Here is a 24,568-nt window from a genome sequence, read left to right as displayed (position 1 = left end):
CGCAACCAGTCCCGACCCAACAGACTGGGCCCGTGGCCGTGCACCACGATAAGTAGGAAACGCATTGATAAACAACAGGGGTCATCGTAGTTCCTGCACTGTCCAATGGTTCCCCCGTATAGGTGGCCAACCTGGCCTGTGTGTTGGTTAATGTAAGGGTCTGTATACCCTGCTTGATGCGGTCGAATGTCCTCTGGGCGATCACAGAGACCGCTGCGCCAATGTCCAAATCCATCTCAAGTGGGTGACCATTGACCCGTCTATCATCTTTATGGGGGCCACACGGGGAGCTGCCACACAATGCAGCTGCAGGCAGTCGTCCTCCGTCTCAACGTCCTCGGGAGTAGTCGCCGCAGGTTCATCCAAATGGAAGGTACGATCCCTGGGCGGGCCCCAGTTTCTGTCGGGACGACGGCACCTCTGGCGCCCCCAGAACCGGCATCCGCGATGGGGTCGGCGCCCACAAGTCTGACACGGACATGGCTCCTCATCCATTGGTTCTGGAGAAGGCTCTCTTCGAAAAAGAATGTCCAATGGCCTCTGGCGTCGATCCGGACGCCGCCTCGCCCAAGGTACCGCAGGGGTGCAGGGGAACGCTTTCGAATGGAAGGGGTTGCACCCCAAGAAATGCACCTCCATTCCCTGTAGCTCCTGCACTCCCCGTTCTGCGCTCTCTCGGGACAATACTATTTGAATGGCCTGCTGAAAAGTCGATGTTGGCTCAGCTAACAACTTTCTCTGGGTGGCCGCATTGTTAATACCACAAATCAAACGGTCGTGTAACATTTCTGACAAGGTCTCACCATAGTCACAGTACTCCGCAATCCTGCGTAGCCCGGATAGAAACTGGGCAAGGGATTCTCCTGGGGTCCTCTCAGCGGTATTAAACCGGTAACGCTGGACTATCGTGGACGGGGTTGGGTTAAAATGTTGCCCCACTAAGTTCACAAGTTCATCACACGTTTTGGTGTCCAGCGCAGCTGGGTACGCAAAGCTCCTAACCACCCCAAACATATGCGGGCCGCAGGCGGTGAGCAATATGACCACCTGGCGTTCGTATTCGGTGATGCTGTTTGCCCGGAAATAGTAACGCATCCGTTGTGCGTACTGGTTCCAGCTTTCCAGCGCAGCATCAAAAACATCCAAACGTCCATACAGAGGCATGGTGTAATAGAAAACAACTTCCAACCTGTATCCAACAAAAATCCAGGGAGGTGGCTTCAGCAATGTAGACAGCTATTCACTTTAACCCTCGTCGCCAGTTTTGTGAGGGCCACGAAGGATCCAGCACGAGTTGAAGGATAGATAGAAATACCAGTTATTTACAATAACATACTCCCTTGTTGCTCACTCGCCTCTCCCCGGTACCAGCTTTATTTATGCAGGGAATCTGCTAATGATTTCTCCGCCCCCCTCATTGGGGAAGCTCATACTCCCAAAGGATTGTGGGATTGCCATTCGTCCCCAGCCAGTAGTAAGGTGCCTGTGTCTATGTATTTACATTGTGTATTTATGTTTGCCCTAAAAAAAAATTTCATGTATGAATGATGTCTACTGTACGCAGAACAATACTTTTCATTGTACCTCAGTAAACGTGACAATGAACAAATCCAAATCCAGCCTACAATTTTATGCATTATTGGGTGACAGTATTAGTAAAACTCTGCCCTTTACACTGGCAGTGCAGTTGCATTTGCTGCTTGAGATCAATTCACTGTCAACCAACCATGTTGCATATTGTTACAAAAATATTTTCATTGTCACTATAAAGCTGGGATATCACATTTGAACTTTGTTGTGATGCCTTTTTCAACAGTCCACAGCACACCTCAAGAAGATATTGTGTGAACTTTCTCTTGAATCTGTAATTACTGTCACTGGAACAGTCATCCCCCGACCACCAGGACAAGCCAATCTGGTCAGTTGTTTATTTCTGTATCTCCTGTATCCCTAAAGGTTTTCAAATGTTGAATATGGTTATTTTCTAGGGCTCTTACCAGAATATGTCTCTAGATTAACTGTTCTGTTTACCCATTGCTAGGAGTGTGTCTGGATTATAAACTGGCTTTACCAATTAAGGTACATGCATCTTCTCAAGATTCTACAACGTATGTCAATCCAATTGTTTTTATTCCCCATGAGATGGAAGCTGTTGTACTTGTTCACTATTTGTTTTAGCTCCTACGTTTCTGCTACAGATCCCGTTCCCAATTACACCCACTCTTAGACCTGCCACTGTTGTTCCTGAACCAATAATTTTGAGGTTGCTTTGTCCTTGTATACAGTGTCCATCCACTGCTCTATAAGCACACCCACAGACTGAGAATTTAATGTGAGGAATCATAGACCTAATGCCATATGGCAGAGCGTTTTGGTACAGAAACATCGAGTGCCATCCACCAGTCTGGCAATGTAACATTACTGTAACATATTTTCAAGTTATTTTCTCCTTTGGCATTTCCTAGGCTGCATGTGGATCGCAAGTCTCTGCTATTGGTTTTCTAAACTGGTTGCGAGAATGTCCTTGAGCTTGGCTCATCACACAATTCTTCTCTCCATCTCTGCTTAATTTCTGCTTCCCAAGCCTAATCTATAAACAGTTACAGTGCATATGTTGTTAAATTTTACAATATATTTTAAACAAAGCTGTCCAAAGGCACTTGTTACAGAAGTGCTACTCTGTTTATTAATAATATAGCTTCATTAAAACAATTAAAAGAGACCTCAAATTATCTCCTTAACATATTAAATAATCTTTAAAAAGGGGGGGGGTGAGAGACTCCAGTTAGGATAGTCATGTGGAACGTGAGGGGGTTAGGAGGTCCGGTCAAGGGTGCTTGCGCATCTACGCAAATGTTTGAAAGCCGATGTAGCAATGCTGCAGGAGACTCACTTGAGGGTGAAAGACCATGTGAGACTTAAAAAGGGCTGGGTTAGTCAGGTGTTTCACTCTGGATTTGACGGAAGGGCTCGAGGGGTAGCGGTATTGGTCAGCAAAAGAGTACGCTTCCAGATGGAGAAGGTGGTGGAAGATCAGAGGGGTTGATATGTGATTGTGACGGGGGCGCTGGAGGGGAGGTTAGTGGCACTGTTAAGTGTATACGGTCCCAATTGGGACGATGTGGGATTCGCAAAGAAGGTGTTTGGGGCCATCCCCGACTTGGACGCACACAAACTGATAGGAGGGGGGGGGGGGACTGGAACTTGGTGCAGGAGCCAAGGTTGGACAGGTCACGGCCGCACTCGCCGGTCCCATCAGGGGGGTGGGGCGAAGGCGCTGGCTGGGCTAATGGTGGAAATGGGAGGGGTGGACCCTTGGAGGTTTCTGCACCCGAGGGAACAGGAGTATTCGTTTTTCTCAGCAGTCCATAAGGTGTACTCGCGGATTGACTTTTTCGTGGTGGGGAAGGCTTTGCTGGCTGGGGTTAAGGGGTCGGAATACTCGGCAATTGCAGTGTCAGATCATGCTCCGCATTGGGTGGATATGGTACTGGAGAAGGGGGTAGTGCAGAGGCCGGGGTGGAAATTAGATGTGGGACTTTTGGGAAACAAAATGTTCTGTGACAAAATTGAAAAGGTAATTGAGGAATATGTAGGTTTCAGCTGGATGGGTGAGGTGTCGAAGGCAGTGTTCTGGGAGGCTCTAAAGGTGGTGGTGAGGGGTGAGGTGATTTCATTTAAGGCCAGGGTGGACAAAGAGGAGAGGTTGGAGCGGCAGAGGGTAATAGATGAGATGTTGGAGGTAGATAGGAGTTATGCAGGAGATGGGGACCCAGCAAAGCTGGAAATTAGAAAGGAACTACAGGCGAGCTTTGACCGACTATCTACCAGGAAGGCGGTGCGCCAACTGAGACGAGCAAGGGGTGCAGTTTACGAACATTGAGATAAGGCGGGGGTATATTAGCAGGTCAGCTCCAGAGGGAAGCAGCGGCAAGGGAAATTGTTCAGGTGAGGGATATGGCGGGGAAGTTGGTGGTGGCTCCGGATCTGATTAACAAGGTTTTTGAGGAATTTTATGAGAGGTTGTACAGGTCAGAGCCACCTGGGGGAGACTGTGATGCAGGAATTTCTAGATTGATTGGAGTACCCGAGGTTAGGGGAGGGGGACAGGGCTACATTAGAAGGAGCGATAGTGGAGCAGGAGATAAAGGATGCGATTGGGAGGATGCAGTCGGAGAAGGTGACAGGACCGGATGGGTTTCTGGTGGAATATTATAAAACATTCAAGGATAAGCTGGTACCCCTGATGGTGGGGATGTTTGAAGAGGTGATAGGGAAGGGGGTGTTGCCGCAAACCTTGGGGCAGGCATCGATTTCCCTGTTGCTAAAAAAAGATAAGGATCCGACAGAGTATGGATCGTATAAGCCCATATCGCTTCTGAATGTGGACGCAAAAGTATTCGCGAAGGTACTGGTGGGTAGGCTGGAGGAGTGCCTCCCGAAGGTGATAGGTGAAGATCAAACAGGGTTCATGAGAGGGCGGCAGCTCTTTTCAAACGTTAGAAGGGTATTGAACGTCGTTATGGCACCGGCAGAGGGGAAGGAAACAGAGGTGGTTGTGGCGTTGGATGCTGAGAATGCATTTGACCGGGTAGAATGGGGGTACTTGACGGCAGTTCTGGAGCGGTTTGGGATTGGACCAAGATTTGTGAACTGGGTAAAGCTACTATACAAGGAGCCGAGGGCGAGTGTCCGCACAAACAACATCAGCTCGAGATACTTTTCTCTCCACCGTGGGACTAGGTAGGGTTGTCTTATGTCCCCCCTGCTATTTGCACTCGCGATTGAGCCGTTGGCCATCGCATTAAGAAGTTCGGAAGTATGGAAAGGAATAGTGGGGGGGGGGGGGATAGAGCATAGGGTGTCCTTATATGCCGATGACTTGCTGTTATACGTGTCGGAACCGAGTGTGTCGATAGGGGGAATATTGGAACTGCTTCGAGTGTTTGGGTCTTTCTCGGGGTACAAACTAAATCGAGATAAGAGTGAGTATTTTGTGGTGTCTCAGCCAGGGGTGGGGGCAGGGGTGGAGGGGCTGCCATTCCGTAGGACAGGGACTCACTTTAGGTACCTGGGGGTGCAGGTTGGTGGGGGGAGGGGGGGCTCCGCAGGTACAACATTTCTAGTTTGGTGGGGAGAGTGAAAGCTGATCTGGCAAGGTGGGATGGTCTCCCTCTGTCACTGGCGGGTCGGGTACAGGCGGTTAAAATAAACATGTTGCTGTGATTTCTGTTTATTGTTCAATGCCTGCCGATTTTCCTCCCAAAGGCTTTTTTCAGAGAGATTGAGGGAAGGATTATTTTGTTCATATGGGGAGAGAAGGTGGCCAGTTAGAAAGGTGCTGCTACAGAGGGGAAGGGAGGCAGGGGGTTTGGGGCTTCCGAACCTGATGTAGTACTACTGGGCGGCGAATGTGGAGAAGGTGCAGAGCTGGGTCAGAGGGGTTGATTCCCAGTGGGTCAGGATGCAGGTGAGTTTGTGCAGAGGATCGGGATTGAAAGCACTAGCAACAGCTCCGCTCCCGATAGCCCCGGGGAAATACTCAGGGAGTCCGATAATAATAGCTTCATTGAGAATTTGGAGGCAGTTTCGCCAACACTTCGGGTTAGGTGCAGGATCAAGGGAAATGCCGATTCGGGGGAACCACAGATTTGAGCCAGCGAGGTGGAATGGAAATTTTCGGAAATGGGAGGAGAAAGGGATTAAGACACTAAAAGATTTGTTTCTTTCGGGTCGGTTTGCAGGTCTGAAGGAGCTGGAAGCGAAGTATGGGCTGGAGCAGGGGGAAATGTTTAGATACATGCAGGTTCGAGATTTTGCCAGAACGGAGATACAGAGCTTCCCGGTGGAGCCGGCCTCCACATTGCTGGAGGAGGTGCTGACGACAGGGGGACTGGAGAAGGGGGATAGTGTCAGCGGTTTACGGAGCTATTTTGGAAGAGGACAAGGCACCACTGGAAGGGATCAAAGCAAAGTGGGAGGAAGAGTTAGGAGAGGATATGGAGGAGGGGTTCTGGTATGAGGTGCTCCGGAGAGTGAATGCCTCCATCTCGTGCGCGAGGTTGGGGCTGATACAGCTGAAGGTGATATACAGAGCACACCTCACGAGGGCAGGGATGAGCCGATTCTTTGAACATAAGAACATAAAAACTAGGAGCAGGAGTAGGCCACCTGGCCCCTCGAGCCTGCTCCGCCATTCAGTGAGATCATGGCTGATCCTTTGTGGACTCCGCTCCACTTTCTGCCCGAACACCATAACCCTTAATCCCTTTATTCTTCAAAAAACTATCTATCTTTATCTTAAAAACATTTAATGAAGGAGCCTCTACTGCTTCACTGGGCAAGGAATTCCATAGATTCACAACCCTTTGGGTGAAGAAGTTCCTCCTAAATTCAGTCCTAAATCTACTTCCCCTTATTTTGAGGCTATGCCCCCTAGTTCTGCTTTCATCCGCCAGTGGAAACAACCTGCCCGCATCTCTCCTATCTATTCCTTTCATAATTTTATATATTTCTATAAGATCCCCCCTCATCTTTCTATATTCCAACGAGCACAGTCCCACTCTACTCAACCTCTCCTCGGAATCCAATCCCTTCAGCTCTGGGATTAACCTAGTGAATCTCCTCGGTACACCCTCCAGTGGCAGTACGTCCTTTCTCAAGTAAGGAGACCAAAACTGAACACAATACTCCAGGTGTGGCCTCGCTAACACCTTATACAATTGCAGCAGAACCTCCCTAGTCTTAAACTCCATCCCTCTAGCAATGAAGGACAAAATTCCATTTGCCTTCTTAATCACCTGTTGCACCTGTAAACTAACTTTTTGCGACTCATGCACTAGCACACCCAGGTCTCTCTGCACAGAAGCATGTTTTAATATTTTATCATTTAAATAATAATCCCTTTCACTGTTATTCCTACCAAAATGGATAACCTCACATTTGTCAACATTGTATTCCATCTGCCAGACCCTAGCCCATTCACTTAGCCTATCTAAAACCCTCTGCAGACTTCCGGTATCCTCTGCACTTTTTGATTTACCACTCACCTTCGTGTCGTCTGCAAACTTGGACACATTGCCCTTGGTCCCCAACTCCAAATCATCTATGTAAATTGTGAACAATTGTGGGCCCAACACTGATCCCTGAGGGACACCACTAGCTACTGATTGCCAACCAGAGAAACACCCCACTCTTTGCTTTCTATTAATTAACCAATCCTCTATCCATGCTACTACCCTTAATGCCATGCATCTTTATCTTATGCAGCAACCTTTTGTGTGGCACCTTGTCAAAGACTTTCTGGAAATCCAGATATACCACATCCATTGGCTCCCCGTTATCTACCGCACTGGTAATGTCCTAAAAAAATTCCACTAAATTAGTTAGGCACGACCTGCCCTTTATGAACCCATGCTGCGGCTGCCCAATGGGACAATTTCCATCCAGATGCCTCGCTATTTCTTCTTTGATGATAGATTCCAACATCTTCCCTACTACCGAAGTTAAGCTCACTGGCCTATAATTACCTCCTTTTTTAAACAGTGGTGTCACGTTTGCTAATTTCCAATCCGCCGGGACCACCCTAGAGTCCAGTGGATTTTGGTAAATTATCACTAGTGCATTTGCAATTTCCCTTTTAGCACTCTGGGATGCATTCCATCAGGGTCAGGAGACTTGTCTACCTTTAGCCCCATTAGCTTGCCCATCACTACCTCGTTAGTGATAACAATCCTCTCAAAGTCCTCACCTGTCATAGCCTCATTTCTATCAGTCACTGGCATGTTATTTGTGTCTTCCACTGTGAAGACCGACCCAAAAAACCTGTTCAGTTTCTCAGCCATTTCCTCATCTCCCATTATTAAATCTCCCTTCTCATCCTCTAAAGGACCAATATTTACCTTCGCCACTCTTTTTTGTTTTATATATTTGTTGAAACTTTTACTATCTGTTTTTATATTCTGAGCAGGTTTACTCTCATAATCTATCTTACTCTTTATAGCTTTTCTTAGTAGCTTTCTGTTGCCCCCTAAAGACTTCCCAGTCTCCCATTAATCTTTGCCACTTTGTATGCTTTTTCCTTCAATTTGATACTCTCCCTTATTTCCTTAGATATCCACGGTCGATTTTCCCTCTTTCTACCGTCCTTCCTTTTCGTTGGTATAAACTTTTGCTGAGCACTGTGAAAAATTGCTTGGAAGGTTCTCCACTGTTCCTCAACTGTTTCACCATAAAATCTTTACTACCAGTCTACCTCAGCTAGTTCTTCTCTCGTCCCATTGTAATCTCCTTTGTTTAAGCACAAAACACTAGTGGTCACGAGTTGGTCACACCTTCTCACCCTCCATTTGTATTTTAAATTCCACCATATTGTGATCGCTCCTTCCGAGAGGATCCCTAACTATGAGATCATGAATCAATCGTGTCTCATTACACAGGACCAGATCTCGGACCGCTTGTTCCCTCGTCGGTTCCATTACATACTGTTCTAGGAAACTATCGCGGATACATTCTATGAACTCCTCCTCAAGGCTGCCTTGACCAATCTGGTTAAACCAATCGACATATAGATTAAAATCCCCCTTGATAACTACTGTACCATTTCTACATGCATCCGTTATTTCTTTGTTTATTGCCTGCCCCACCATAATGTTACTATTTGGTGGCCTATAGACTACTCCTATCAGTGACTTTTTCGTCTTACTATTCCTGATTTCCATCCAAATGGATTAAACCTTATCCTCCATAGCACCGATGTCATCCCTTACTGTTGCCCGGATGTCATCCTTAAATAACAGAGCTACACCACCTCCCTTACCATCCACTCTGTCCTTCCAAATAGTTTGATACCCTCAGATATTTAACTCCCAGTCGTGACCATCCTTTAACCATGTTTCAGTAATGGCCACTAAATCATAGTCATTCACGATGCTTTGCGCCATCAACTCATTTACCTTATTCCGAATACTACGAGCATTCAGGTAAAGTACCCTTATGTTGGCTTTTTTACCTTTGTTTTGAATCTTAACACCTCAATCAGCAACCTCTCCTTAGTTATATTTCCTCTTAACTTTTCTCCTAATTTTCCTTGTTGCTGAACCCATATCTTCAGGTAACAACCTGCCGCGTCTCTTACCATTAATGTTTTTACTTCCCGTTTTATTCCTTTCAGTATTACTGGGCCTATTCACTGAGCTCCCCTCAGTCACTGTACTTTGTACTGTCGCACTTTTTGATTTTTGACTATGGCTTTTCTGCCTTACACTTTCCCCCTGACTGCCTTTAGTTTCTGTCCCTGTTTTACTACCTTCCAACTTCCTGCATCGGTTCCCATCCCCCTGCCACATTAGTTTAAACCCTCCCCAGCAGCTCCAGCAAACACCCCCCCTAGGACATCGGTTCCAGTCCTGCCCAGGTGCAGACCGTCCGGTTTGTACTGGTCCCACCTCCCCCAGAACCGGTTCCAATTCCCCAGAAATTTGAATCCCTCCCTCTTGGACCATCTCTCGAGCCACGCATTCATCCTATCTATCCTGACATTTGTACTCTGACTAGCTCGTGGCACTGGTAGCAATCCTGAGATTACTACCTTTTGAGGTCCTACTTTTTAGTTTAACACCTATCATAGATCATAGAATTTACAGTGCAGAAGGAGGCCATTCGGCCCATCGAGTCTGCACCGGCTCTTGGAAAGAGCACCCTACCCAAGGTCAACACCTACGCCCTATCCCCATAACCCAGTAACCCCACCCACCACTAAGGGCAATTTTGGACACTAAGGGCAATTTAACATGGCCAATCCACCTAACCTGCACATCTTTGGACTGTGGGAGGTAGCCGGAGCACCCGGAGGAAACCCACGCACACACGGGGAGGATGTGCAGACTCCGCACAGACAGTGACACAAGCCGGAATCGAACCTGGGACCCTGGAGCTGTGAAGCAATTGTGCTATCCACAAGGCTACCGTGCTGCCCCAAACTCACCTAACTCCCTGAATTCAGCTTGTAGGACCTCGCCCCATTTTTTACCTATATCATTGGTGCCTATGTGCATCACGACAGCTGGCTGTTCACCCCCCCCCCCCCCCCCCAGAATGTCCTGCAGCCGCTCCGAGGCATCCTTGACCCTTGCACCAGGGAGGCAACATACCATCCTGGAGTCTCGATTGCGTCCGCAGAACCGCCTGCCTATTCCCCTTACGATTGAGTCCCCTATCACTATAGCCCTGCCATTCTTCTTTCTGCCCAGCTGCACAGCAGAACCAGCCACGGTGCCATGAACCTGGCTGCTGCTGCCTTCCCCTGGTGAGCCATCTCCCTCAACAGTATCCAAAGCGGTATGTCTGTTTTGCAGGAAGATGACCGCAGGGGACACCTGCACTGCCTTCCTACTCTTGCTCTGTCTTTTGGTCACCCATTTTCTTTCTCCCTTAGTAACTTTCACCTGCGGTGTGACCAACTCGCTAAACGTGCTATCCACGACGTCTTCAGCATCGCGGATACTCCAAAGTGAGTCCATCCGCAGCTCCAGAGCCGTCAAGCGGTCTAACAGGAGCTGCAACTGGACACACTTTTTGCACGTGAAGGAGCCAGGGACAGTGCACGTGTCCCTGAGCTCCCACATCGCCCACGAGGAGCATGACACGGGTCTGGGATCTCCTGCCATGTCTTAAACCTTAGATAAACTTATACAACTACAATTCCAAAAAACGAAAGAATAAATAAATAAATTAGACAATGAAAAGAAAAAACTACTTACCAGGGATAAAAATCCCCCCCCCCCCCCAAGCTTTGAATTCCCATCTAGATTCAAATTCCCAAACTCACTCTTGGTTGTGTCTCACTCTGGCTGTGTCTTCTCTGGCTCACTGGGAGTTGAAGGAGTAGAAGATGTGTGTGAGGGTTGCGGGGAGGGGCCCCGCTAATCACGTTCATATGTTCTGGTCCTGTCCAAAGATAGAGGATTACTGGAAGGAGGTTTTTAGGGTAATTTCTAAAGTGGTGCACATGAATATGGCCCCCGGGAGGCCATATTCGGGGTGTCGGACCACCCAGGGTTGGAAACGAGTGCAAAGGCAGATGTTGTAGCCTTCGCCTCATTGATCACCCGAAGGCGGATCCTGATGGGTTGGAGAGCAACCTCCCCACCCTGTGCCCTGGCGTGGCGGGGGGAATTCTTGACTCTTGAGAAGGTTAAGTTTGTACTGAGGAGAAGGATGAAAGGGTTCTACAATTCATGGGCATTATTAATCATGCACTTTCAAGAACTGGATAACATCGAACATTAATTGGGGGGGGGTGGGGGGGAGGGTTGGGGGGCAGTGTGTGTTAATGGTGACTATGGGTGATTCCCGATTCCTTTTTGTCATTTGTTTATGTGAACATGCAGGCTAATGTTTGGGGTTTGGTGGGAGGATGGGATCGTTGTTATTGATATGGGGATTGACATATATGTTACTGATTATTGTTTATTGTGAGTGGGTGTAAATTTGGGAGAAAATTAAAAAGGAGGAGAATTTTAAAAAACTTATTCAAGAATCTTGTGTGCTTCCTGTCTAGAAAGTGTTGCTGCTTCATGTCAACTTTTTCCATGATAAATTCTCATATCTGTGCTTAGAATGGAAATTGCTAATAGAAATTTGCCAAGATGCAATTGCACCTTTTTAACAATGGTAGCACTATATAGTGCCTCAGCTTTGCCTGTCCCAGCTTCCTGTCCTGTGCGTGTATTTTGCTATTTAACTGTAAATGATCATGCAAATTCGACAAATAGGCAGAGTGTACGATTGTAAAGTGCAAACTGAATGTTTGGCATGGTCAGTTTACCTCCTACTCAGTAATGCTGCTTCACCTGACGAATACACTTGATCTTGACTCCTTGGGCGAAATTCTCCCCCAACGGCGCGATGTCCGCCGACTGGCGCCAAAAACGGCGCAATCAGACTGGCATCGCGCCGGCCCAAAGGTGCGGAATGCTCCGCATCTTTGGGGGCCGAGCCCCAACATTGAGGGGCTAGGCCGACGCCGGAGGGATTTCCGCCCCACCAGCTGGCGGAAATGGCATTTGTTGCCCCGCCAGCTGGCGCGGAAATGCGGCGCATGCGCGGGAGAGTCAGCGGCCGCTGACAGTTTCCCGGCGCATGCGCGGGAGGGTCAGCGGCCGCTGACAGTTTCCCGCGCATGCGCAGTGGGGAGAGTCTCTTCCGCCTCCGCCATGGTGGAGGCCGTGGCGGAGGCGGAAGGGAAAGAGTGCCCCCACGGCACAGGCCCACCCGCGGATCGGTGGGCCCCGATCGCGGGCCAGGCCACTGTGGAGGCACCCCCCGGGCTCAGATCCCCCCGCGCCCCCCCCAGGACCCCGGAGCCCGCCCACGCTGCCTGGTCCCGCCGGTAAATACCAGCTTTGATTTACGCCGGCGGGACAGGCAATTTCTAGGCGGGACTTCGGCCCATCCGGGCCGGAGAATTGAGCGGGGGGTCCCGCCAACCGGCGCGGCCCGATTCCCGCCCCCGCCCAATCTCCGGTACCGGAGACTTCGGCGGGGGCGGGGTTCATGGAGGCCAACGGCCATTCTCCGACCCGGCGGGAGGTCGGAGAATGACGCCCCTTATGTTAGATCTTCACTTTGTGTGACAATACTTGACTAAAGTGGCAACCTAGGTTTTGTGGTCAATACTTATGAAAAAGCGCTGTAACCATTCAGAGATTGCGTGTTTTGTTTCACACTGGATATTTTATTTTTGTTGTGAAAATTTTAATATGGTTTTGCCCTGATGGTATGAAATCTACTCTATTTGACAGATTTCCATTTCCATTTTAGGAGATGCCAACAGGTAAGATTGAGGTGCAAATGCAGCATGTTGAAATTCTGAACAGATGCAGAAAGCTGCCTTTTGAAACCAAGGAGCTTGTAAAGGTGAGTTCTGGAGTTAAAACACAAACACAAGCAACTTTACTTAAACTTTTCCCCCTTTTTTGCTCCTCATAAAACTCATCTTATTTCTCTGTCAAGATGTCTTGATAGTTGTTCTACTCCCTAACCCAGAAGCACTGAAGTCTATTGTAAACTCCAACTGCCACCCCTATTAATATCAGGCCAAATATTCAATTTTGGATCTTTCTGACAACACATAAACCGATCCTTTCTGTACCTGGAAGTTGATTGTTCTTAAGGATGTTTCCTATCCCAATATAAGCACCTAAACAGCTACTTGTGTGTCTGAATACAGAATTGGCTGCCCGAAAGAAGACGGCGAGTGGTAGTGGATGGAAAGTATTCCGCCTGATGGTCGGTGACCAGTGGTGACCCTCTGGGACCTCTGCTCTTTGTGGTTTTTATAAATGACTTGGATGAGGAAGTGGAAGGGTGGGTTAGTAAGTTTGCCGATGACACGAAGGTTGGTGGAGTTGTAGATAGTGTTGAAGGCTGTTACAGGTTACAACAAGGCATTGACAGGATGCAGAGCTGGGCTGAGAAGTGGCAGATGGAGTTCAACCTAGATAAATGTGAAGTGATTCATTTTAGAAGGTCGAATTTGAATGCTGAATACAGTAATGTAGGCAGGATTCTTCGAAGTGTGGAGGAACAGAGGGATCTTGGGGTCCTATAATGACCCCAAGTTGATAGGGTTGTTAAGAAGGCGTATGGTGTGTTGGCTTTCATTAACAGGGGGATTGAGTTTAAGAGCCGCAAGGTTTTGCTGCAGCTTTATAAAACCCTGGCTAGACCACACTTGGAATATTGTGTCCAGTTCTGGTCGCCTCATTATAGGAAGGATGTGGATGCTTTGGAGAGGGTGCAGAGAAGATTTCCCAGGATGCTGCCTGGACTGAAGGGCATGTCTTATGAAGAAAGGTTGAGGGAGCTAGGGCTTTTCTCACTGGAGCGAAGAAGGAAGAGAAGTGACATGATAGAGGTGTACAAGGTGATGAGAGGCATGATGAGAGTGGATAGCCAGAGATTCCTCCCCCGGGCGGAAATGGCTATCATGAGGGGACATCATTTTAAGGTGATTGGAGGAAGGTATCGGGTAGATGCCACAGGTAGGTTCTTTACACAGAGGGTGGTGGGTGCGTCGAATGCACTGCCCATGGAGGTGGTGGAGTCAGATTCATTAAGGACATTTAAGCGACTCTTGGACAGGCACATGGACAGCAGTAAATTGAAGGGATGTAGGTTAGGTTGATCTTAGATTAGGATAAATGGTCGGCTTAACATCGCAGGCCGAAGGGCCTGTACTGTGCTGTACAGTTCTATATTCTGAAAGGGTTTCTTAACACATTCCTGCAGTTTCTCTCTTCTGCCCCAACTCTCCCAAAGCAGTGACTTCTACAGATGGGAGAAACCACGAGACTGTTCATTCTTTGAGCTTGCACAATGAATGTTGATGGCCTGTTTGATCACGGGACTCAGCACATTCTATCCTGGTTTAGTCTTCATCTGGCAAATGTCCAGCTATGATGCTCCAGGCAGCAGCAACGCTCTGAATCCAGAGGCATTCAGACTATTAGTAATGCCTTCAACTGTGTTCCAACAGAAATTATTTAATTCAACTCGGGCCGGAAATTACTTCCAGGCAATATGGCATTAATGCACACACACTGAGCTATTGGGAGTGGCTCTACTGAAGAGCTTTCTGAAGTAGATTTGTTGCAATTGGTGCCTTTCAAAATTATATATAAAACTGACCGACTCTATCGATATACAGGGCGTTTCGGTATTTCACATAGATACTAATGTGTGATAGAAAAGTATCGCTGAAATTGAAAGAAAGAATCGACAAGAGTGAGACTGACCTTGTTATATAGTGCAGAAACTCAGACAACATCACAAAGAGAGGAACAAAGATTGGATACCAATGAGATGCAGATGTTGAGATGGAACTGTGAAGTAATGAGAAAGCAGAAAATCAGGAAACAGCACATCAGAGGGTGAGTGAAGACTGTGAGTTAACCGAAGAAAGTAGCCAAGAAGAGATTGAAATGGTATGGTCACCTGATGCAGAGAGAAAGAGGAAATATTGTGAGGTGAATGATGGAGATGGGACGGTCATAAAGAAGGAGAAGAAGACCTAAGACCAGAAAGAAAGATGCGCGGTGGCAAGAGATTTAAATGCAGCGTGATTGGAAGAGGAATGGGTGATTGATAGTGTTGCTGATTTTCTCCTTGGTTCAATTGCTCTGTTTTATTACCTGGCTCTCGAGTCGCCAGGTATCTTTATGATACCGCCACGAGGTTCAAGTCCGAGTAATGATCAATAATCCAATACACCGATTAGTAAGATTTAAATCAAAGCACATTTATTATACAAAGTAATCGCTACTCATGCACAAATTCTACGTCTAAGCTACTTCTACAACTAACAGGCCTATACTTAACTTTGAACTTGCCCACCAGGTCAGGGGAACAAATGGCCTTTCGTTCGTGTTCTGAGTCTGCGGGATTCGAAGTTGGTACGGATTGGTAGCTAGGAGCGCCTATCTTGTAGCGAGCGTTGAATTAAGACTTACTGGCTTCGATGATCACTGGAATCACTGCGCCGGTCACAGTCGATGTTGGTTCCTTTTGCTGGGTGACCCGGGCAGGAAGAAGAGAGCGGTGAAGAGAGGTGACGAGTGAAGAAGAGAGCAATTTGAACTTGGGGCTCAACTCTTATAGTCCCCAGGGGCTTCCCGCCTTTCGGGGCGGACCCTGTACCTGGCCCCAAGTGATTGGACTTTGTCCCAATCGCTTGGTTCAATTTTCTCCAATACTGGAACGGTTCCCTGATCGATGGGCGGTCTTGAGGTGCTCGTTCACCTCCTTTGTCTTGGCCCCTGCTGGCGCCGAGGAGTCTGGCTTTGCTTTGTGTGTCAAAATGTTACTTATTGTTCCCGGGGATTGCTCATCAGTATGCAGATGGCTGTTCACTATGTTATGCTGATGGTCGCTGGTATCGATGTTGTCTGGGTTTTGCAGAGGTAAATACACAGCAAACCTGCAGCTGCTGGTTTTTGTCTTGTTGGCTGACTTTCCCATCAGCCTTTGCCGTTTGCCATTTTAAATCGGGAGTTGGCCAATTTAGGTGGTTACAATAGGAAGCCATGGAGAAGGGTGATCAACTAGTATTGTGGGAAGCCCAAGTGAAATAGGAGAAACCGAAAGAAGAAGATAGATCTTTAATAATACATCCTATCTCCCCTTTTCAAAAGAACCGGAATACAGATCAGAAGAAATGAGTGTGTTGCTATAATCTGGGATTAGTTGTCTGAAATGGGGGATTTATTCTTGAAACGGAAAAATGTTTGTGGTTATGCAAAAAGAACAGGAGAGTGGGGCTAATTCGATCACTCAAGGAACCAGCACATGTACAGCGGACCAAATGGCCTTTTTGGGTGCTGTAACATTTTGTATTTTAAACTTTTTTTGCTACCTTCTGCCACATTGAACTTTCTAAAATTCTGCATTTCTACTTTTCTGTAGAAGTCAGAGGCACTGCGTATGCAGCACCGTTACCTAGACCTGAGGAGCTCCCAGATGCAGTACAACTTGCGACTGCGCTCCCAGATGGTCATGAGAATGCGAGAGTATCTCTGTAATTTACACGGTAAGAAAGACTAGTTTGCATAAATTTCACACCTGTCACCCAATTTGGTCCATTTTTATTTTCTGTATATATTTTTATCCTTCTATTCTGTAGTAGCACTCTTGCCATTGAGTCAAATATTGGTGTATTCAAGCCTCATTGAAGGGTCTTGAAATTCACTTTGAGGCTGACAATAATGTAATGCTTAGGGTGTGCAGCACTGTCAGAAATATGGGCGGGATTTTCCGTCAGCCGACGTCAAAATCGGGAAAGGCGATTGGGCGGGGAATCGGTCTTGGCGCCCAAATTGTGGCGGACGCTGGGTTCACACCAAATCGCAATTCTCCAGTGCCTCGACAGCGGTGTTAATGCGTTCTACTCCGCACGTACAGTAAACGTCATTCGTATATCATTAGCAGGCCAAACCTGGTTATCTCCCGGGGCCTCCGCCGGGAGGAATTCCCGACGGCAAGGTTCACTTGTGCTTTTAAAAATCGGGAAACAGGCGTTGTGGCTGATGAGGGAGAGAGAGGAGGTACGAGATGCAAAGGTGCGATCGTGCACTGCCAGTCCGGAAACTGGCCAGTGACCAGGAGATGGGCCGTGATCTCACAGAGCTCGGTGCACAGGTGCATCTGTGCCGTCATGGATGCCCTATCTGCCCGGTTGGCACAAAACATCCATTTTAATGAGGGCGGAATCCACCAGGATGCCCGGGAAGGAGGTTTGCCACCATCACCGAGATGCCCCGCGTCCAGGAGGTGATCAAAGGGATGCATGTCTCCCTACAAGCACCTGCAGATGACAGGCCAGTCTTCTCAAACCAGAAGGGTTTCCACTCGATGAAGGTGCAACTGGTGTGTGACCGTGAGCTGCACATCATGCACGTTAGCACCCGATACCCAGGTAGTGTGCACGATGCCTTCACCTTGGCATATTCGACGGTTCCTGGCCTCTTGAGGTGCAGCTCCAGCTGGGGCGTTGGCTCCTGGGTGACAAAGGTTATCCACTGCGGTCATGGCTGATGACGCCAATCTATAGGCCACCGACCGACACGGAGACCCGCTACAATGACGCCCATTCAGTGACCAGGGGCGTGATCGAGAGGTGGTTCAGCATCCTGAAGATGCGGTTCAGGTGCCTGGACTGCTCTGGAGGGGCCATCCAGTATATTGCTAGGAGGGTCTTGCGCATCGTGGTGGCCTGCAGCATCCTCCACAACATTGCACAGCAGAAGGGCAACGTATTGGAGGAGGAGGATGAATGTTAGTCCTCGTCCGATGAGGATGCGGGGGAGAGCGAGGATGGGCATGACATGGGCTGGGCAGGCACAGGAGACCGCACAACGTGTGTGCAAGGGCCAACGTGCACGGGGCTCTGATCGCCTCCAGGTTCACCGACTAGGTGGACTGGCCAGGCACACGGCCAACCCATTTCCCTCCCTCACCCCCTTGCAACCCCCTCAGTGATTCCTACATGCCTCACTACGGGGTGCAAGCCCTGGGTTGGCAGTAACGGTGGGTCTGGTCTATGGGATGGAGGATGGTGACAACCTGGTTTCGGCCATGGGCAAGATGTCCAAGACCAGGGGCAATCTGTGCCGAAGGTGGCGAAGCCCAGGACAGGCCTGCCCTATCACACCAGCCATGTGTTGGGGAGAGTTTAAACTAATGTGGCAGGGGGATGGGAACCGATGCAGGAAGTTGGAAGGTAGTAAAGCAGGGACAGAAATAAAAGGCAGTAAGGGGGAAAGTGTAAGGCAGAGAAGCCATAGCCAAAAATCAAAAAGGGCGACAGTACAAGGTACAGTGACTGAGGGGAGCTTAGTGAATAGGACCAGGAATACTAAAAGAAATAAAACGGGAAGTGAAAACATTAATGGTAAGCGACGCGGCAGGTTGTTACAGGAAGATATGGGTTCGACGACAAGGAAAATTAGGAGAAAGGTTAAGAGGAAATATAACTTAGGAGAGGTTACTGATCGAGGTGTTAAGATTAAGAACAGAGGTAAAAAAGCCAACATAAGTGTACTTTACCTGAATGCTCGTAGTATTCGGAATAAGGTAAATGAGTTGATGGCGCAAATCATCGTGAATGACTATGATTTAGTGGCCATTACTGAAACATGGTTAAAGGATGGTCACGACTGGGAGTTAAATATCTGAGGGTATCAAACTTTTTGGAAGGACAGAGTGGATGGTAAGGGAGGTGGTGTAGCTCTGTTATTTAAGGATGACATCCGGGCAACAGTAAGGGATGACATCGGTGCTATGGAGGATAAGGTTGAATCCATTTGGGTGGAAATCAGGAATAGTAAGGCGAAAAAGTCACTGATAGGAGTAATCTATAGGCCACCAAATAGTAACATTATGGTGGGGCAGGCAATAAACAAAGAAATAACAGATGTATGTAGAAATGGTACAGCAGTTATCATGGGGGATTTTAATCTACATGTTGATTGGTTTAACCAGGTCGGTCAAGGCAGCCTTGAGGAGGAGTTTATAGAATGTATCCGCGATAGTTTCCTCGAACAGTATGTAATGGAACCTACGAGGGAACAAGCGGTCCTAGATCTGGTCCTGTGTAATGAGACAGGATTGATTCAGGATCTCATAGTTAGGGATCCTCTCGGAAGGAGCGATCACAATATGGTGGAATTTAAAATACAGATGGAGGGTGAGAAGGTAAAATCAAGCACTAGTGTTTTGTGCTTAAACAAAGGAGATTACAATGGGATGAGAGAAGAACTAGCTAAGGTAGACTGGGAGCAAAGACTTTATGGTGAAACAGTTGAGGAACAGTGGAGAACCTTCCAAGTGATTTTTCACAGTGCCCAGCAAAGGTTTATACCAACAAAAAGGAAGGACGGTAAAAAGAGGGAAAATCGACCGTGGATATCTAAGGAAATAAGGGGGAGTATCAAATTGAAGGAAAAAACATACAAAGTAGCAAAGATCAGTGGGAGACTAGAGGACTGGGAAATCTTTAGGAGGCAACAGAAAGCTACTAAACAAGCTATAAAGAAGAGTAAGATAGGTTATGAGAGTAAACTTGCTCAGAACATAAAAACAAATAGTAAAAGTTTCTACAAATACATAAAACAAAAAAGAGTGGCTAAGGTAAATCTTGGTCCTTTAGAGGATGAGAAGGGAGATTTAATAATGGGAAATGAGGAAATGGCTGAGGAACTGAACAGGTTTTTTGGGTCGGTCTTCACAGTGGAAGACACAAATAACATGCCAGTGACTGATGGAAATGAGGCTATGACAGGTGAGGACCTTGAGAGGATTGATATCACCAAGGAGGTAGTGATGGGCAAGCTAATGGGGCTAAAGGTAGACAAGTCTCCTGGACCTGATGGAATGCATCCCAGAGTGCTAAAAGAGATAGCTAGGGAAATTGCAAATGCACTAGTGATAATTTACCAAAATTCACTAGACTCTGGGGTGGTCCCGGCGGATTGGAAATTAGCCAACGTGACACCACTTTAAAAAAGGAGGTAGGCAGAAAGCGGGTAATTATAGGCCAGTGAGCTTAACTTCGGTAGTAGGGAAGATGCTGGAATCTATCATCAAGGAAGAAATAGCGAGGCATCTGGATGGAAATTGTCCCATTGGACAGACGCAGCATGGGTTCATAAAGGGCAGGTCGTGCCTAACTAATTTAGTGGAATTTTTTGAGGACATTAACAGTGCGGTAGATAACGGGGAGCCAATGGATGTGGTATATCTGGATTTCCAGAAAGCCTTTGACAAGGTGCCACACAAAAGGTTGTTGCATAAGATAAAGATGCATGGCATTAAGGGGAAAGTAGTAGCATGGATAGAGGATTGGTTAATTAATAGAAAGCAAAGAGTGGGGATTAATGGGTGTTTCTCTGGTTGGCAATCAGTAGCTAGTGGTGTCCCTCAGGGATCAGTGTTGGGCCCACAACTGTTCACAATTTACATAGATGATTTGGAGTTGGGGACCAAGGGCAATGTGTCCAAGTTTGCAGACGACACTAAGATAAGTGGTAAAGCAAAAAGTGCAGAGGATACTGGAAGTCTGCAGAGGGATTTGGATAGGCTAAGTGAATGGGCTAGGGTCTGGCAGATGGAATACAATGTTGACAAATGTGAGGTTATCCATTTTGGTAGGAATAACAGCAAAAGGGATTATTATTTAACTGATAAAATATTAAAACATGCTGCTGTGCAGAGAGACCTGGGTGTGCTAGTGCATGAGTCGCAGAAAGTTGGTTTTCAGGTGCAACAGGTGATTAAGAAGGCAAATGGAATTTTGTCCTTCATTGCTCGAGGGATGGAGTTTAAGACTAGGGAGGTTCTGCTGCAATTGTAGAAGGTGTTAGCGAGGCCACACCTGGAGTATTGTGTTCAGTTTTGGTCTCCTTACTTGAGAAAGGACGCACTGGCACTGGAGAGTGTGCAGAGGAGATTCACTAGGTTAATCCCAGAGCTGAAGGGGTTGGATTACAAGGAGAGGTTGAGTAGACTGGGACTGTACTCGTTGGAATTTAGAAGGATGAGGGGGGATCTTGTAGAAACATATAAGATTATGAAGGGAATAGATAGGATAGATGCGGGCAGGTTGTTTCCACTGGCGGGTGAAAGCAGAACTAGGGGGCATAGCCTCAAAATAAGGGGAAGTAGATTTAGGACTGCGTTTAGGAGGAACTTCTTCACCCAAAGGGTTGTGAATCTATGGAATTCCTTGCCCAGTGAAGCAGTAGAGGCTCCTTCATTAAATGTTTTTAAGATAAAGATAGATAGTTTTTTGAAGAATAACGGGATAAAGGGTTATGGTGTTCGGGCCGGAAAGTGGAGCTGAGTCCACAAAAGATCAGCCATGATCTCATTGAATGGTGGAGCAGGCTCGAGGGGCCAGATGGCCTACTCCTGCTCCTAGTTCTTATGTACCAGAGCTAATTGAACATTACAGCGCCCCTCCAGAGCGTGGCCCAGTCACAGCGGGCCTTGGCGGAGAGCACTGGCCAACATGGCATAGACATAAAGGGAGGTGGCCCGGACGCAGAAGGAGATGGCGCAGTCACTGGCTGATGTGGCACAGACCCAGAAAGTGGTGGCACAGTCGTAGCATGATGTGGCGCAGTCCCAGACAGAGGTGGTCCATTCTCTGGCCGCGAGCATACAGAAACCAGTCGAAATGAGAGCTGGCCTTCAGGACTGGCAGCCCCAGGTGGCGGGGCAGCCTCCGGGGCTAGCTCCGCTTGCACCTCGTCCCATGGAGTGGCCCGGGGGCCATCGGGCACTCTGAGGGAGGAGGTGGGGCTGGGGTCCCTGCTGCTGACTCCCACAAGGGAGGCGTCGGAACACTATAGCACCTCGTCCTCCTCCCCCCTCCCCCCCCCCCCCCCCCCCCCTCTCTCCCTCCCACCCTCCATCCCTGATGCATCACATGGGTAGCGGGCAGAACAGGACGGCACCAAGCCACCCGGTACACCTGAGCAGCAGCCGGGCCAATTGAGGCCCGGTCGCCCCAGAAGGCGACCACCAAAGGGGACCCAGGTCACAGGGTGGTAATCACAGCAGGCCGCCTCCACTCCTGACGTACCATCTGGGGATCTACCTAGGTGTAGCATTAGGGCCCACAAGGCCAAAACAGTAGACACCAGTTAAGTTGGCACGGGTGCAGGGCAGAGTGCAGCATTAGGAACTAAGACACAAACCTGTATACATTTGTTCACATTGAACACCAGTGCACATTGGACATGACAGCGCCCCTCCAGTGTGTGGCCCAGTCACAGCGGGCCATGGCAGAGAGCGCCGGCGGCATTGTCCAGGCACTGGCCAACGTGGCACAGTCGCAGCATGATATGGCGCAGTCCCAGACAGAGGGGGCGGGGGAGGAGTACGAGGTGCTGCGGTGTTGCCCTGGATGGCATTCATGGTCGACACCACCTCCTGCTTCTGCACGTGGTTGTACTCCTCCAATGGCACCTGCTGGTGCTGGATGCTCGCCGACAACCCCTTGTGCAGTTCCGGGCTCTGCGACTGCATCTCCACAATTGATGGGACCGTCCTTTCCAGAAGCCCGAAACCCATCTGGACGGCAGCTAATCCATGAGGTCGGCCCGCCCTCGACTGACCGCCCCCTCGGGGGTTCCTATGTCCACCTGATGTACCACAGCATGTGTGTGGAGCACACCAGATAATGCCTCAAGAGCCACTTCACTAAAGTGCCCAACTGAGGTGAGTGTTTCTGGGATGGTGGAGGGCGTTGGAGACAGCTGTGAAGGGAAGTCGGTCACTGCCCTGACTCGAGTTCCGGCATGTCACGGTATGCGGGCTGAAGACTTCCGTCCGTGTCATCGTCGTAACTGCTTGGCATCTGGAGTTCTGATTGGGGGCAGGGGACACCAGAAGTGCCCGCGCCATCACCAGCAGCTCATGCAACACACAAGACAAGACACATGACTGCATTGCAAGCCGGGGGGTGTGGGGTGGTGGGGGGGAGGGGGACACGTGCCATGGGGAACCGCAACTCGGCAGGGTCTCACTTGTTCGCTTGATGTCGACCACCGCCCCAGCGACTGCCCTTTCTTCGGGCCCACCGACCATATTCAATGCCCTCTGTTCTGCTCCGGCGAGGTGGCTGCAAATCTGGAGGTCCCCCTCCAGTCTTCTCCCTCTCTCAGTGATTGTGTGTGAACGTTTCCTGGAGGGGGGGAAACCGAACACAGTGTTAGTCAGTCCAACGCATGCAGCCCAGGGGATGGGTAGCTGGTGGCTTCAGTGGCCAGGGTACCCGGCCTTGGCGGCCCTTATGGGTGCCGATATGTGGTGCAGGGTGGGGGTTCAGCCACCCTCTGGATGGGGTGGTGGTGGGGTTGGTTATGAGTTTGTGGAACGGGAGTCAGTGCCAGGGGCACAGTGCTACATACTCAGCCCTGAGGACGTTGTGCAGTTTCTTTCTGCACTGCTGGCCGCTTCTCACAGTGTTGCACACGGCGCTGACTACCTCTGCCACCTGTGTCTAGGCCGGATGAACAGTGGCAGCTGGCAGTCTCCTTCTCACCCCGGGGTACAGGGTGGCCTGTCTCTCCTCCACGCCGCCTCGCAGGGTTTCCAGTTTAGTATCTGTGAATCTTCGTGCTGCTCCTCTTGCTGCCATCTTCTTGGCTTGGATGGTGTTTGTAGGGAGTGAAACGCTTATATGGGCTGCTGCAGCTTGTCTGCCTTTTGAGTGTCAATCCCGAATCCGGTGAATCAGACACCATTTTTCATTATAATCGACGGTGTTCCATGTGGTGCTGGTGATTCGGTCCAGGTGTGGCGCCAGTTTTGCTGTCATGGAACTCCACTAATCCTGCCCCGGCGTCAACACTTAGTCTCAGGAACGGAGAATCCGGCCCACTGTCTCTTTCAGACCCAGCCATTCATAAAACAGTCTTTAGAAAATGTAGAAGAGCGCAGAACAACACGTGAGAGGTTTGAAATTTACGCAGCGTGAAAGTAGTAGGGTTGGCAGAGTACAGACACAAACACTGAGGGAATTTGAGAAAGTAAACATCATGTTAAATGCGAGTGGGAGGCGGTCTCCTCAAAGTTTAGATTTGTATTCCACTTAACCTCCCTCTAACTTAAACGAGATTTCCCTGTGAAGTCTTAATTTTTGGCAATTTTAGACTCATCTAATTAATAGAGGCAGGGCATCTCCGATTATGTCATGAATCAATGCTGTTTAATATTTCTGATAATTATGGCCTGTTGTTACAAGCTGACCCAACTGGATTTTCTCCATATACTGGAATAGTTGGTGTTTATATCACACATTTCATCAGTTTACTCTTCTTTGGACACATTGAGGATTTGATAAAATTGTACCGGACAAAAAATACACAAAATAATAGACCTGAAACCTGTGTGAAGTTGTGATGAACAGCAAGTATATTCATTCAGTGCCTAACTGTTTTCTCTTGATTTGTCTTCAGGTTTTGTAGATGTGGAAACTCCAACATTATTTAAAAAAACTCCTGGG

General features: G+C 48.5%; 1 protein-coding gene across 1 annotated transcript in view; it reads left to right on the top strand.

Moving 5' to 3' along the window:
* The window catches only part of dars2 (aspartyl-tRNA synthetase 2, mitochondrial), a 121,708-nt gene that overhangs the window by 29,875 nt on the left and 67,265 nt on the right, over window positions 1-24,568 (top strand). The window contains exons 4-7 of the mRNA XM_072511684.1: window positions 1,817-1,918; window positions 12,823-12,918; window positions 16,465-16,588; window positions 24,522-24,568. Coding sequence (XP_072367785.1) covers window positions 1,817-1,918; window positions 12,823-12,918; window positions 16,465-16,588; window positions 24,522-24,568 — 369 coding nt within the window. The remainder of the gene's footprint in view (window positions 1-1,816; window positions 1,919-12,822; window positions 12,919-16,464; window positions 16,589-24,521) is intronic.

Source organism: Scyliorhinus torazame, chromosome 7, assembly GCF_047496885.1.
Source record: "Scyliorhinus torazame isolate Kashiwa2021f chromosome 7, sScyTor2.1, whole genome shotgun sequence".
NCBI classification, from domain to species: Eukaryota; Metazoa; Chordata; class Chondrichthyes; order Carcharhiniformes; family Scyliorhinidae; genus Scyliorhinus; species Scyliorhinus torazame.
Note: the sequence above shows the minus strand (reverse complement) of the source record. Positions and strands in the feature narration are given on the sequence as shown.